Consider the following 16,984-nt stretch of genomic DNA (forward strand, 5'->3'; position numbering starts at 1 on the left):
TTTGTTTGAAACAAAGAAATGTAAAAACTGATCATAAAATTTAACTTTCTTTCAACAAAGTGTAGACTGGAATACCCAAGACTGGCTAAGTGGGCCTTGTTCTTACAACAGTTTGATATTGAGATCGGGTAAAGCAAATACTTTATCGGGAATGCCTATGGCAAAAAGGGAAGGAAGTGATCAGAATGAAAACATGGATTATGTAAGATTATTTTGCTTAAAGGGGGTGTAAGATGAAAAATTAATTAGAAAAAATTGTAAATACATGCATAGGAAACAAAATGAGGATGCAAACTTAAGAAAAATTAAACAATATTACAATTCTGATAATTTTCAGAACATAAAACAGTATTACATAATTCACAAAGGGGTGGTATTCAAAGAAAGTAATCGGATAATCAGGACTGCAAGGTAAGTTTTACTGAATTTCATGTTGACAAACTGACTGATTATTTACAGGAGAGTTATGGGCATTATGGTACTACAAAAACAGGAGCGAGGTTACAAGAAACAGTAATATTTAATAATTTGTGGAGAAAGGTTAAGCAAAGAATGGCTAAATGTGAAAAATGTCAGAGGGTAAAAATAGCTGTCCCATCAAAAGGCTTGATGAATACTCTAATTTCCACTGTCCCAAAAGAATTACTTGTAGTTTATGTATTAGGGCTATTAGCTACTTCTACCTGGTGGGGGAAGAGGAGGTGGTAGTGGAAATCCATGTTGGTTTTACTGGATACCTTCTGTACACATGCAAAATTACATCCTATAAAAAAAACACCAACATGAGAACAAATGTAGAAAAATTGAAAACTGACTATTTTCAAGTCTGGGGTTCCTAAAAAGCATTATTATCAGACATTGGGCCACAATTCATTTCAGAAAGGTTTGTGCAATGGATGGGTATGTATAAAATCAGGCTTATAAGGATTTAAACCTGCTTTCCATAAGTAAATATGAGTGAGAGTCTAATGAAGGAAACTAATGGACTATGCCACATCTTTTGTAGTAAAAAGAAACATTGCTTGGTGAAAGTCATATACAAGATTTTGAAAATGAAAACTTAATAAACAATAGATGAAATGATTCTGTTGGTTTTCATCCTTGTGAATTAATGTTTTGGAAAAAATCCTAATAATATTATTGGTGAAGAAATATAATTTACAATGTTAAGTGAAATAACTAAAGAAGAAAAAAAAGTATGGGAAAAAAGTTTATCTAAAAAATAAAGATATTGAAAAAAAATGCATGGTGGTAAGATTTCATTTTAGTTAAAACCAAGGAAAAGTCCAGAAGAGTAAATGAAGAAATGAGTAAATTTCTACAACTATGTAATGGTCCGTTTACAATAGCCACGACTGCCCATGATAATGCATACAATCTAACACATCCAAAATCTAAAAGAGTACATTGCGTAAAGAATATTATTTATCTGTAACCATATATACAATCTGTGAAATGTTTGAAGTACAAGAGCAGGACTCTGAATTATTTTTGAAGTAGGGAGAAATAATTTTTTAAGCAGCATTGAAAAAACTGCCAGAAGTAAATTCATTAATGAATGCACTACTTGGTGAGTATGCCTCCCCAGTTGGGTAATCTATTAGTCCTTCCTTGGTTCACTCCATTCTGTTGTCATCTCTGTAGACTATAGAAGAAATGTAATAATTTTCTACTATCCTCAGTTTAAATGCAAATTAAACTTTTCATCACAGAAATTATTATTAATGTTTAAGAGGATGAAAGTAATATTTAAATGTCAGCAAAATTAAGTGGAAAATGTTGTATTTCATCAATGAATCTAATGTTGAAGTGTTGCTCAAATTAGTGAATTTCTTTCAGCTAAAACAAATATAAGTGTTGAGATAAGCCAAAAATATGAGAGCATGTAAAATTCTTGGGAAGCATTATTGGAAAACTATAGAAAACTGTATTTTAAAGCACTAGAGATGTATACAATGGCAGCAGTAGAGCAAATGTTTCAAATAAATCAAGTGCCATTAGTATAAATCATTTGAAGAGTGGATATGGAAAACATTCTCAGTGGCAGGTTTTCACAAAGCATGTTTCCGTTGATAGTGCATTCTTGGCACTCTGTTGCATATCTATAGCCTCATTGCAAGTGTCAAATCATGGGGCAAATGTTTCAGACATTCATTACCAGATGACACCTGTAATCAAGAGACTAGCTGACTGCTCAGCATGGGCCCCAGATCTTAGTTCATACATTTCACATTACTCGACACGTGGATCCACCACAAACTGTTATTAAAAGCAAAGAAACTACAAAAAGGTAGGAAATTAATGAGCTTGGATCTGGATAAACTGAAAGAACCAGAGGTTGTAGAGAGTCTCAGAGGGATCATCAGGGAATGATTGACAAGAGCAGGGGAAAGGAATGGGTAGCTTTGAGAGATGAAATAGTGAAGGCAGCAGAGGATTAACTACATAAAAACACAAGGGCTAGTAGTAATCCTTGGCTAACATGAGAGATATTGAATTTAACTGATGGAAGGAGAAAATATAAATATGCGGTGAATGAAGCAGGCAGATGGGAATGCAAACATCTAAAACGTGAGACTGACAGGAACTGTATAATGGCTGATCAGGAATGTCTAAACGACAATTGTAAGGATTTAGAAGCACATATCACTAGCTAGATAGCTGCTACCTACAGAAAAATTAATGAGATCTTTGGAGAAAAGGGAATTATCTGTATGAATATCAAGAGCTCAGACAGAAAACCAGTCCTAAGCAAAGAAGGGAAAGCAGAAAAGTGAAAAGAGTATACAGGGTGAGTGACCAACTATTGCCATCAAGAATAACTTGGAAAGTATGATAGGGGCTGAAAAGTTTGTGGGACAAAAGTTGCGTGGGACAATGGGGGCCATAATATAATGTTGGTTTTTTGTTGCTTCAGAGATATGGAGGTCAACTTCCTTTTTTTAATGGGATGCTATAGTTTGGTATTTATTTTCTGATGGCGGCTATCTAGACGAATCCAGTGATGTGTAACAGTAAGCTCTTTGAAGGTCAACGAAGGTCACAAAGGTGGCATAAACGTCCATTTATAGAAGGAGTTTGAAGTGATGACAATTGGTATCAATGCAGAGCTGCAGTCTTCTTATCATGGATTGAGTGGTATTCCTTAACACATTGGCACTTATTGAAGCACATGCTCTGACAATTCTCTCTCGCACATCTTCAGGTGTAGTTGGAATGCCTTTATAAACAATGTCTGTTACGAATCTCCACAAGTCAAGCCTGTTGAATGAGCCAGCCACAACACATCTCTTCCATGTTCAATCCAATGATTTTGGAATTCTATCTGCAACTCATTTCTAGCCATAAGCGAAAAATGTGCCAGACACTCACCATGTTGATACCACATTCTGTTCCTTGTTCCTAAAGGTATTTATTCCAGTAAAGGATGTAATGTTTCTTGCAGGAATATGGTGTAATTCCTACCATTAAGATTTCCTTCGATGAAATAGGGGCCTATAATTCTGTCCTCCAGAATCCCACACCATACATTCACCATCCATGGGTTTTGGTGTGCAACTTGCCGCAACCAACATGGATTTTCAGTTGCCCAATAATGCATGTTATGCGACTCAACATTTCCATGGATTGTGAATGTAGCCTCATCAGTAAATATACTCAAATTAATAAATGTGTCACCCTTCTGAATCTGAAGTTTAGCCCATCAGCAGAATTCAATGCGATGCATACAATCTGTACCAGTTAATTCATGGTGGAGACTGATATGGTAAGGATGACATTTATGGCAATGCAGAACACAAAAAATACTAGTCTGGCTCATGCCAGATTCTCTTGCGATTTGACGTGAACTAACACAAGGATCTCGAACCACAGTGGCAAGAGTACCAATTTCTGTTTCCTCGTTAGTAACTTTCCTTTACTGGATATGTTTATGATGCATTAAAGATCCAGTTGTTCTCAATTTATCATACACATATTTAAATGTATGATGTGTATGGTGAGTACATTGAGGATATCTTTCAGTGTATGAGGCTCTAGCTCTTACCGAATTTCGTTGGCATTCTCCATAAGTGAGAAGCATATTGACTTGTTCTTCAAAGGAATACGTCATTCACATTCACTTGATTTGACGATACTAGTCTTACCATTCTTATTATTGTTGTATTGTGATACTGTCAAATGATGTTTACACGTCAATGGCACGTTAGATGGATATGCCGTATTCAGCGACCATTTACTATTTGCATGATATATGAGAGAGAATTTTCAGGGCATGTGCTTCAATAAGTGCCAAAGTGATAAGGAATACCACTCAATCCATGATAAGAAGACTGCAGCACTGCATTGATACCAATGGTCATCACTTCCAACACATTCTGTTCATGCTACCTTTTTGACCTTCGTTGACCTTCAAAGACCTTACTGCTACACATCATTGGATTTGTCTCGATAGCCGCTATCAAAAAGTGAGTACCAAACTATAACATCCCATTTAAAAAAAAAAACAAAGTTGACCTCCATATATCTGACACAACCCCACCTACCAACAAAAAGAAAAAAACAACATATTATGGCCCACGTTGACCCATGCAACATTTGTCCCACAAACTATTCAGCTACTGTCATACTTTCAGAGTTATTCTAGGTGTCAATAATTAGTGACTCACCATATATAGAGGGTATATACAAGGGAGATGTACTTGATGGCAATATTATGGAACTGGAAGAGGATGTAGATGCTGATGAGATGGGAGATATGATACTATATGAAGAATTTGACAGAACACGGAAAGACTTAAGTTGAAACAAGGCACCAGGAGTAGACGACATTCCTTTCGAACTACTGATAGCCTTGGGAGAGCCAGCCATGACAAAACTCTTCTATCAGTTGGTCAAAATGTATGAAACAGGCAAAATACCCTCAAACTTCAAGAAGAAAGGAGAATATAGGAAAAATATCAACAAAAGCAAAATGAGGATAAAGGAATGTAGTCAAATTAAATCAGGTGATGCTAGGGGAATTAGATTAGGAAATAAGGCACTTAGGCAGTAGATGAGCTTTGATATTTGGATGGAAAAATAACTGATGATGATTGAAGTAGAGAGGATATAAAATGTAGACTAGCAATGACAAAGAAAGCATTTATGAAGAAGAGAGATTTGTTTACAAAGAGTATAGATTAATGCCTCAGGAAGTCTTTTCCGAAAGTATTTGTATGGAGAGTGAGACATGGATGATAAACAGTTTAGACAAGAAGGGACTGGAAGATTTTGAAATGAGGGGCTACAGAAGAATGCTGAAGATTAGATGGGTGGAGGAGATACTGAGTAGAATTGGGGAGGAAAGAAATTTTTGACACAACCTGACTAGAAGAAGGGATTGTGGGAAGACACATTCTGAGACATCAAGGGATAATCAATTTAGTGCTGAAGGGAAGCGTGGGGGGTAAAAATCATAAAGGAAGACCAAGAGATGAATATAGGAGATGAAGAGGCTTGCACCAAGTAGAGTAACATGGAAAGCTGAATAAAACCAGTCTTGAACATTTGGAGCATTAGCCAGTCATCTCGGGATTTTGATGATCTAATGGACCAATTGGACCAGAATTTGGCATGAAATCCCTCAGGAGGACAAACAGCTGTATCACCCACTGCCAAGATAAATAACTGCTTCCCTAAGGGCCACAAGTGGACCAATGCCTTATTCACTTGTACAGTTTGTGGAGCTCTATCTCTTGAATAAATCATTCAGTTTTTCTGAAATTGTAATCATTTGTTTGTCTGTAGGTGTACATCACATTTACTGATTTTCATCTCATTTGGATATTTCCTTTGTGGTGCATTTTTTAAGTGTATATTTTGTCTATTTCAGTTCACATTAAGACTATTAAAGTTTCACAGATTTTGGAGCTGCAACAGAGATTTTGCCGTTACAGAGAAATGAAGAAATATTTACTCAAGACTGTTACAATTAGCTAAAGCTAAGAACCCCTTCCATGTAACTCCCTTGTGTACAACTGAGTTCCTTGAGTTTAAAAATGCTGCTGAAAATTTTGTTGTCAATGGTGGTGTGTAATCTCTCCAAATGCAGTATCATCAAACTGCTTCATATTCATCCATATGAAATAGCTACTGTAAAGTGGAAGAGTGAAAAATGTCAATGTATTCAAAAGAGGAGAACTATGACAGATATATGCCATGCCATACTTCATGTGAATAACCAGTCATGAAAAACAGAAAGACCAGTTGATTATGTTGCCAATTCTTCCTGAAGAGTACAGGGAGTTTCACAATAAATTTCATAGCAGCTGATCTCAGGAGTGGTGTTGTGTAAGTAACAGAAGTCAATACTGAGAGATTTTTTTTCTTGAATTTAATTATGTTATTCTTTTCTATCAAATTTGAAAGAAATGTGAAATAGTTTTTGTTGACTGCAGTTCTACTATTCGAAATTTTACTGCTGTATTTCTGTCCTTGTGGTATGACAAATGAAGCGTAGTGCATCTGTACTAATGAAGTTGATGAAGTTAAGGAATTTTGGTACCTAGTCATCAAAATAACTCGTGTCAGACGAAGCAAGGAGGACATCAAAAGCATACTAGCACTGGCGAAAAGGGTGGTCCTGGCCAAGAAAAGTCTACCAGTATCAAACATAGGCCTCAATTTGAGGGAGAAATTCCTAAGAATGTACGTTTTGTGCACAGTTTCATATGGTAGTAAGACATGGGCTGTGGGAAAACAATAACAAAAACTTTGTTACTGGCACTTAGAATCAGTTAGTTTCCTGGTATAGCACTTAGAATGTTTTTAATCAATCACTTATATTTCTCCTTTGTCTTATTCTTTTTTGCAGTTACAAGATAGAAACACAATTCCATGTTACCAGAACACCTTCTCAGTTTTTGGTTACTAGTAAGTTATGTACCAAAAGATATACATTGTTTTATAATTTTACCAACATGTGAGATTTGGCCGTTAGGACCATTTCCACTTACATGCTTCATGTTTTCAAGTTAGAATGAAAGTAAGTGCTTTTGCATATTATTAAGGGTGTTTCCAGTAAAGTTTATTGCAGTGTAACCCTTCAGGCAATTCTGCGGAGAACCTCCTCATTCCTTAACTTATTAGTCCTCCTAATTTTCAGTATTGTTCAGTAGCACCACATCTCAAACACTTTGGCACTCTTCTGTTATTGTTTTCCCCAGCCCATGTCTTACTACCATATGAAGCTGTGCACGAAACTTACATTCTCAGAAATTTCTTCCTCAAATTAAGGCCTACGTTTGATACTGTCCTCCTTGCTCCACCTGTCATGAGTTATTTTGCTGACAAGGTAGCAAAATTTCTTAACTTCGTCAACTTCATGATGATCAATCCTGATATGAAGTTTCACATTGTTTCATTTCTGCTACTTCTCATTACTTTTGTCGTTCTTCAGTTTACTTGCAATCCATATTTTGTACTCATTGGACTGTTTAACCACTCAGTAGATCCTGTAATTCTTCTTCACTTCCATCGAGGGTAACAATGTCATCAGCGAATTTATCATTGATATCCTTTCATCCTGAATTTTAGTTCCACTTTAGAACCATTCTTTTATTTCCTTCATTGCTTCCTCAATATATTGATTGAACAGTAGGGGCAAAAGACTACATCCTTGTCTTACACCATTTTTAATCTGAGCACTTTGTTCTTGGTTCTCCAGTCTTATTTTTCCCTCTTGACTCCTGTACGTATTTTTCGTACATCTATATTTAAACTGGATGAAGTACGTATGTAGGTATTGTATACTATCTGTCTCACCCTATAGCTTACTCCTATTTTTCTCAGCATTTCAAACATGTTGCATCATTTTATACCATTGTATGCTTTTTCCAGATTGACAAACCCTATATACATGCCTGGATTTTTCTTTTGTCTTTCTTCCGTTATCAACCGCAATGTCAGAACTGCGTCTCTGCTGGCTTTACCTTTCTTAAAGCCAAACTGATTATTATCTAACAGATTCTCAATTTTCTTTTCCCTTCTTCTGTATGTTATTCTTGCCAGCAACTTGCATGAATGAGATGTTAAGCTGACTATGCAATAATTATCGCACTTGTCAGTTCTTGTAACTTCAGAATTGAGTGGATGATATTTTTACAGAAGACAGATGCTATGTCAACAGACTCCTTTATTTTACATACCAGAGTGAATAGTTGTTTTGTTGCCATCCCCACCCTCCCCTTCCCCCGCAGTCCCCCATGATTTTAGAAACTCTGTCGGGATGTTGTCTATCTCTTCTGTCTCATTTGATTTTAAGTCTTCCAAAGCTCTTTGAAATTCTGTTTCTCATACTGGATCCCCTATCTCTTCTGTATCAACTTTGTTTCATCTTCTGTTACATCAGGCAAGTCTTCAGCCTTATGGAAGCCTTTAATGTACTGTTTCTCCTATTAGCTCTCTCCTCTGCATTTAACAGTAGAATTCCCATTGCACTGTTAATGGTACCACCCTTGTTTTTAATTTCACTGAAGGATTTTTAACTTTTCTGTATGCTGAGTCTGTCCTTCCAACAATCATTTCTATTTCAATTTCTTCACATTTTTCATACAGCCATTTCACCTCAGCTTCCCTGCATTTCCTATTTATTTCACTCCTACGTAGGGGCCTGCCTTGTATTTCTGTATTCCTGAATCTCCCTGAACATTTTTGTACTTTCTTCTTTCACCAATCAACTGAAGAATTTCTTCTGTTACCAATTGTTTCTTTGCAGCTGCCTTCTTTTAACTAGTTTTTCTTTCTAACTTCTGTGAATGCCCTATTTTGAGATGTCTGTTCCTCTTAAGCTTAACTCCCTACTGAGCTATCCTTATCACAATGTCTATAACTCCAGATAATGTCTCCTGTATCTCTTGATTTCTTAGTCCTCCTGTATCACAATTCTTTGCCCATTAATTCTTCCTGTCTAGTCTCTTAAACTTCGGCCTGCTCTTCATTGCTGCTAAATTGTGATTTGAGTCTATATCTGTTTCTGTCTATGCCTCACAATCCAGCATCTGATTTTGGGATCTCTGCCTGACCGTGATGTAATCTAATTTAAATCTTCCCATATCTCCTAGTCTCCTCGCAGAGTATTCACTATTATTAGCTGAAATTTACAGCAGAATTCAGTTAGTCTTTCTCCTCTCTCATTCATAATACAAAGCCCATATTCTTCCACAACCCATTCTTTTATTCCTTCCACTGCAACCACATTCCAGTCCTCCATGACTTAGATTTTCATCTCCCTTTACATTCTGAATTACCCATTCAACATTCTCACACATTTTTGCAATGTTGTCATCTGTACCTGAACTATTGTTGTCAGTGTTGGTTTGCTGTTGTTTCTGATGATAACAATCCTATCACTGAACTGTTCACAGTAACTAACTGTCCACTCTACCTTTCTATTCATAACTAATCCTTCCCCTGTTATACCATTTTCTGCTGCTGCTGATACTACCCTATACTCATCTGATCATAAATCCTTGTCTTCTTTCCATTTCACTGCACTGTCCACCACAATATATAGACTGAGGCTGAGCATTTCCCTTTTCACATTTTCTAGCTTCCCAACCTGTTCAAATTTTTGACATTCCAAGGCCTGACTTGTAGAATGTTATCCTTTAATTGGTTATTCAATCTTTTCTCATGGTCACTTCACTTTTGGCAGTCCCTTCACAGAGATCTAAATGGGGAACTATTCTGGAATCTTTTACCAATGGAGAGGTCATCATGACACATCTTCAATTGCAGGCCACATGTCTAATGGATAGGTACACATTACGTGTCTTTAAAGCAGTGATTTCCATTGCCTTCTGCATCCTCATGCTGTCAAGTATTGGTGTTTCTTCTGGCTTCAGGGGCAGTTTCTCACATCAACACAAGAGAATGCCCTGGATCTTTATCCACTCCTCTGTCCTCTTTGACAAAACTGTTGGTTGAATGAGGGTAGCTTCTTATGCTGGAAGTCTTCAGCTGCCATTACTGGTGTTCATGAAGTATATGAAGTAATAATGGTGTCAATTGTGGAGAATATTAAAGGTATTACTTAATGCAGTCATGGTGAGAGAATGTATTAGGAACCCAATCATGTGGCAGCTAATTTTTGTGAATTCACCTCTTCAAATAACAAGATGTAAATAAAAAAGTAACTGAAAAAACCAATATTAGTAAATGTCAATATAGGAATATGTACAAGAGGCAGTTTTTGTTGTGGTAAAACGTCTATGTGGTTTGACACAAAACTTTGCTAACTGATTTAAGGATTATGGTATTACAGTCAAGAAATTGTTTGGTTAACTTTGAAAGGAAATGGTAGTATCAAGAGTCCAACGAAGTTAGGGGTAATTGAAATTGCTGAATGAGATCTTAAATTATATAAAGGTTCATTAGTTGTATACTCCTGCAAAATTGTTTTCAAATTACTGATGTGCTTATCTCCTGTATAATGCAATTTGCTTATTAATGTCTTTTGTACTGATAATTTCAACTCATAACTAACAATGGAAAAACTGTCTATAGATAATTTATGTGAGTAGACAGAAAAACATGAAGAAACCTGGTAGAAATTACCAACAGAATTTCACTATAAAGTAGGTAATTGAAATATGGAAATATGGAGGTGGTTCTCCTCCACCACAATACATGAAAAAGTTAAACAAAATACCCTACTTTAGTACACTCACTTCTATTTCTAACTAAGTATAAGGAAAAAATGTTTCACACTAATGGCAAATAATAGTCATTACTTCATGAATAAACACATTACTTAGTTCTCATAACATCACAATAATCAGCACTAAAATTGACTATAGTATTAAAGGTGGAAACTAGCATAAAAATTTAAAATGAAGTGCACATTACACTGCAAGACATTACACTATGTCACAGTTCTGTCTCAAACTGGCTAAACTTGAAAGATTTGGATTTATTTTCCATCTGCAAAACAGTAAAAACTCAAGATGTGCAGTAGCATAGATTTACTAACCATTAATTTATGCAAAAAATGTCACCATCACATAACTTAATTACTACTCAAATCAAAATTAAGGAGATGGAAGTTGTACCAAATCATTGCCCTACTTCTCCACTCAGCTCTGAGTACTACTTTCATTCAACCATAAAATTAAAAGATCACAAAATGTTACCAAATAATTGACCTGTCAGAATATTCACATCACTCTAGCACCTCATTTATCAGTTAATCAGTAAAATTACTTTTCTTCATTCCAGTGTTACCATTTTAAGCTTATAATTCCTCAGAACACAAATAGAAGTTTTCAGATAACCTGTTGTTGTTGTGGTTTTCAGTCCAGAGACTGGTTTGATGCAGCTCTCCAAGCTACTCTCTCCTGTGCAAGCTTCTTCATCTCCCAGTACTTACTGCAACCTACATCCTTCTGAATCTGTTTAGTGTATTCATCTCTTGGTCTCCCTCTACGATTTTTACCCTCCACGCTGCCCTCCAATACTAAATTGGTGATCCCTTGATGCCTCAGAACAAGCACTATAAACCGATCCCTTCTTCTAGTGAAGATGTACCACAAATTTCTCTTCTCTTCAATTCTATTCAATACCTCCTCATTAGTTATGTGATCTACCCATCTAATCTTCAGCATTCTTCTGTAGCACCACATTTTGAAAGCTTCTATTCTCTTCTTGTCTAAACTATTTATCATCCACGTTTCACTTCCATACATGGCTACACTCCATACAAATACTTTCAGAAACGACTTCCTGACACTTAAATCTATACTCAATGTTAACAAATTTCTCTTCTTCAGAAACGCTTTCCTTGCCAGTCTACATTTTATATCGTCTCTACTTCAACCATCATCAGTTATTTTGCTCCCCAAATAGCAAAACTCATTTACTACTTTAAGTGTCTCATTTCCTAATCTAATTCCTGCAGCATCACCCAATTTAATTCGACTACAGTCCATTATCCTCGTTTTGATTTTTTTGATGTTCATCTTATATCCTCCTTTTAAGACACTGTTCATTCTGTTCAGCTGCTCTTCCAGGTCCTTTGCTGTCTCTGGCAGAATTACAGTGTCATTGGCGGACCTCAAAGTTTTTATTTCTTCTCCATGGATTTTAATTCCTACTCCAAATTTTTCTTTTGTTTCCTTTACTGCTTGCTCAATATACAGATTGAATAACAGCGGGGATAGGCTACAACCCTGTCCCACTCCCTTCCCAACCACTGCTTCCTTTTCAGGCCCCTCGACTCTTATAACTGCCATCTGGTTTCTGTACAAATTGTAAATAGCATTTCACTCCCTGTATTTTACCCCTGCCACTTTCAGAATTTGAAAGAGAGTATTCCAGTCAACATTGTCAAAAGCTTTCTCTAAGTCTACAAATGCGAGAAATGTAGGTTTACCTTTCCTTAATCTATTTTCTAAGATAAGTCGTAGGGTCAGTATTGCCTCACGTGTTCCAACATTTCTACGGAATCCAAACTGATCTTCCCTGAGGTCAGCTTCTACCAGTTTTTCCATTTGTCTGTAAAGAATTCGTTTTAGTATCTTTCAGATAACCTACAAATTCAATAATGCAGCATTATATGACTAGGACCTAACTAAATTATTGCTCTTTCTGTCAAACTCTCTTTCCCAGCTGCAGTGTCATGGATTGCACAATATACAGGGTGTTTCAAAAATGACCGGTATATTTGAAACGGCAATAAAAACTAAACGAGCAGCGATAGAAATACACCGTTTGTTGCAATATGCTTGGGACAACAGTACATTTTCAGGCAGACAAACTTTTGAAATTACAGTAGTTACAATTTTCAACAACAGATGGCACTGCAAGTGATGTGAAAGATATAGAAGACAACGCAGTCTGTGGGTGCGCCATTCTGTACGTCGTCTTTCTGCTGTAAGCGTGTGCTGTTCACAACGTGCAAGTGTGCTGTAGACAACATGGTTTATTCCTTAGAACAGAGGATTTTTCTGGTGTTGGAATTCCACCGCCTAGAACACAGTGTTGTTGCAACAAGACGAAGTTTTCAATGGAGGTTTAATGTAACCAAAGGACCGAAAAGCGATACAATAAAGGATCTGTTTGAAAAATTTCAACGGACTGGGAACGTGATGGATGAACGTGCTGGAAAGGTAGGGCGACCGCGTACGGCAACCACAGAGGGCAACGCGCAGCTAGTGCAGCAGGTGATCCAACAGCAGCCTCGGGTTTCCGTTCGCCATGTTGCAGCTGCGGTCCAAATGACGCCAACGTCCACGTATCGTCTCATGCGCCAGAGTTTACACCTCTATCCATACAAAATTCAAACGCGGCAACCCCTCAGCGCCGCTACCATTGCTGCACGAGAGACATTCGCTAACGATATAGTGCACAGGATTGATGACGGCGATATGCATGTGGGCAGCATTTGGTTTACTGACGAAGCGTATTTTTACCTGGATGGCTTCGTCAATAAACAGAACTGGCGCATATGGGGAACCGAAAAGCCCCATGTTGCAGTCCCATCGTCCCTGCATCCTCAAAAAGTACTGGTCTGGGCCGCCATTTCTTCCAAAGGAATCATTGGCCCATTTTGCAGATCCGAAACGATTACTGCATCACGCTATCTGGACATTCTTCGTGAATTTGTGGCGGTACAAACTGCCTTAGACGACACTGCGAACACCTCGTGGTTTATGCAAGACGGTGCCCGGCCACATCGCACGGCCGACGTCTTTAATTTCCTGAATGAATATTTTGATGATCGTGTGATTGCTTTGGGCTATCTGAAACATACAGGAGGCGGCATGGATTGGCCTCCCTATTCGCCAGACATGAACCCCTGTGACTTCTTTCTGTGGGGACACTTGAAAGATCAGGTGTACCGCCAGAATCCAGAAACAATTGAACAGCTGAAGCAGTACATCTCATCTGCATGTGAAGCCATTCCGCCAGACACGTTGTCAAAGGTTTCGGGTAATTTCATTCAGAGACTACGCCATATTATTGCTACGCATGGTGGATATGTGGAAAATATCGTACTATAGAGTTTCCCAGACTGCAGTGCCATCTGTTGTTGAAAATTGTAACTACTGTAATTTCGAAAGTTTGTCTGCCTGAAAATGTACTGTTGTCCCAAGCATATTGCAACAAATGGTGTATTTCTATCGCTGCTCGTTTAGTTTTTATTGCCATTTCAAATATACCGGTCATTTTTGAAACACCCTGTATATAGTACCCAATGTTGCCTAATTCAAAAACAGATCATCAATATGGTTGTACCACATTTGTTTGTATACAGCTATCTTTTTCATTACTCATCTTGTCTGTCACCTCCATCATTTACTTACATTTCGTACCTCGTTAGCTAGTGGAGTCCATTCTCAAAAAGTATCCCTACTGCAGAGACAGGCTCCTTAACCATTAAGACCCTAACATTATACATTATTTTATTATTTCATTATTGCTTCATCATCTAATAAATAAACACCAGCTCCGTTTATCCAGTGCAAAATTGATTCTGTTGAAAAACACTCCACAGTAACGGATCCTTATGCTAACACAAATGTAACTCTCATTACTGATCAGACAAAATTATCACTTAGAAAAACTATTATTTCACTTTATTCCATCAAATTACTTGAGATTATAGCCTGAAGAGCAATATACATACAAATCTTGCTTGTTCTTTCCACACACATTACTCCACACAACTATATTTAAAGTTTTATTTCCTTAATGTTAGAAGAGGCTGTACCATAACACACTTTATAGGTAGATAGTTATCTCCATATACTGATTGCACTGAACACAAACACTTCTATTATACCACAATTAATATTAATACCTAGTATTCATGATGGTGTTTACTGCATACTGTCTCTGCTGCTGCACCCATGAGCTGATTACTTCATATGTTAACTATAGTTTTCAGATAATCTGCACCTTCTCCTCCACATATGCTGCCACCTTTCATATTCTGTTTACCTTACCTCTTTGTCTGATAGAAATTCTTTAACCATGATACCAATTTACTTTCATCATATTTCACAAAACTAGAGTAAACACAGTATCTCATAGATTTCAACCAAATACCAGTGCTGTTCTCTTGCCTTTTCTTCCATCCTCTTATGATTACTTATCATTAACACAATGTAATATATATAGATATAACTGGAGAAACCTTTTCTAAAATATTCCTATACTAAAGTATCTTGCTGTACAAAATCACATGCACATCAAAGATAGAATGTTTCTGATTCACTTATAAACTACAGATAGGATAGGAGAAGAGTTTCACTGTCTCAGGAAGCACAAAAAATGAGACAGACCACTGGGGTAAGTATTATTGCCACATAATGAATCTAACACAGAATGTTCAACCCCCTACTTGCTAATTGCACAAGAAATTAGTCCCAAATATTACATCAATCACCAAGAAATTGCACTCCAATAGCCATCCTCTAACCCCACAGTTAACAGTACCTCCTGTTTCTCACTCTTTCATAGCTTACCAGTAGCACCAATAATTTTTATTCCAGTAAAATGCATTACTACTGTACCCTCTGTGATCTTAATAGATTCAAAAAATGCTTGTGAAATGCCACTAAAATCACTATCACTGTTCAGTAAACGCTTAACACGTATACCTTCTACACTTGTTATTATTACAGGGTGCCACACTTCCTTTTTACCTACCATGTGATCTTCTTGAAACTACAAATCTTTGATAACCCTTTCCCTGGAAAACTATCATCCTAGTTACCAAAACAATTATCAGACACACTTAAATGACAGACAGAATGGTCCTGTTCCTCATTACCATTCTCATTAAAATATAGCTCTTCATTCTCCTCTTTTATTCTTTCTTTACTTAACACATTGCCAGCATTATCAATTATAAATTCAAATACCTTGTCCTCATCACTACTGGATTCACAACTGCTATCACCATTACAACTACTGTCATAATCAGAACCACTTTCAGTTTCATTCTCCTCAAATACTTGGATAATTAGTTGATCCTTGTTTCCATTATTAGACCACATAGCAAAACACCTGAATTCCTTATGTTCTCTTAAAAATTTACCATCCATTTTGACACTCAGGGCATCCTGAGCAACAGCAACACACACTGTTTCATCACTTAGTTTTATTATAGTAACTTCCTCTTCTCTTTTTACAGGATAAACATTGCTACACATACCATCAGTCAACATCTAACTAGAATTAGAATTTACACTTGTCTTACTACTATCATTACTTTTACCTGTGATTACAGCACATTTATATACACATAGCTCTTCATCACTACCTGCTCTAGTGTGAGCCAAAACTGGAGCATTATCTTGTTTAAATGGTTTGATCCAGAATTAAAATCATCTCCTCCATTTCTGTTAGTTGAATTTCTCCTACCATTTCTGTGCCCATTCTGGCATCCTCCACCCAACCATTCCATGAATTTCTACTATAATTATTTCTGTTCATCCTGTTCACCTGAAACCCTCTCCCTGATTGATTATTGTCATCAAAATTCCTCCTATGATATTCCACTGAGGGCTTTACCCTCACCATTTTAGCAACATAATTGAAAAAATCACTAATATTAACCCCTAGGGGCAGGTACAAGCAATTCTACAATTTTCTGATGTAACTTAGTTTCTAAACCCATAATTATTGATTCACTGCCTAGCTCTTTGTCCAAATGTTTCAGTTTGTTTATCCAAAGCTGACAGAAACCTTTCACAGTACCCTTCCTAGAGTCAAATCTCATTCCGTCCCAAAATTCACTCAAAATTTTCTGCTGCTTCTCTTTGGACCAATATGCATCTAAAAATGCTTTCTTAAAGCTATGCCATGAAGCACAACTATCAGCTACCTGAGCTGCCCATCCATAAGCATCATCTTTCAAAAAACCTCTCACAAATGACATGTTCTCTTTGTCATTCCATGTTTCAGGAAAATCATTAAATTCCCTAATGAAATCCAGTGA

The 16,984-nt window shown here is 36.9% G+C and overlaps 1 protein-coding gene across 1 annotated transcript in view; it reads right to left on the reverse strand.

Moving 5' to 3' along the window:
- The window catches only part of LOC126235351 (uncharacterized), a 178,396-nt gene extending 162,308 nt beyond the window's left edge, over nucleotides 1-16,088 (reverse strand). The window contains exon 1 of the mRNA XM_049944074.1: nucleotides 15,815-16,088. Within this exon, the coding sequence (XP_049800031.1) occupies nucleotides 15,815-16,088 (274 nt within the window). The remainder of the gene's footprint in view (nucleotides 1-15,814) is intronic.
- Between the last annotated feature and the right edge of the window lie 896 nt (nucleotides 16,089-16,984).

This window comes from Schistocerca nitens, chromosome 2 (genome assembly GCF_023898315.1).
Source record: "Schistocerca nitens isolate TAMUIC-IGC-003100 chromosome 2, iqSchNite1.1, whole genome shotgun sequence".
Lineage (NCBI taxonomy): Eukaryota > Metazoa > Arthropoda > Insecta > Orthoptera > Acrididae > Schistocerca > Schistocerca nitens.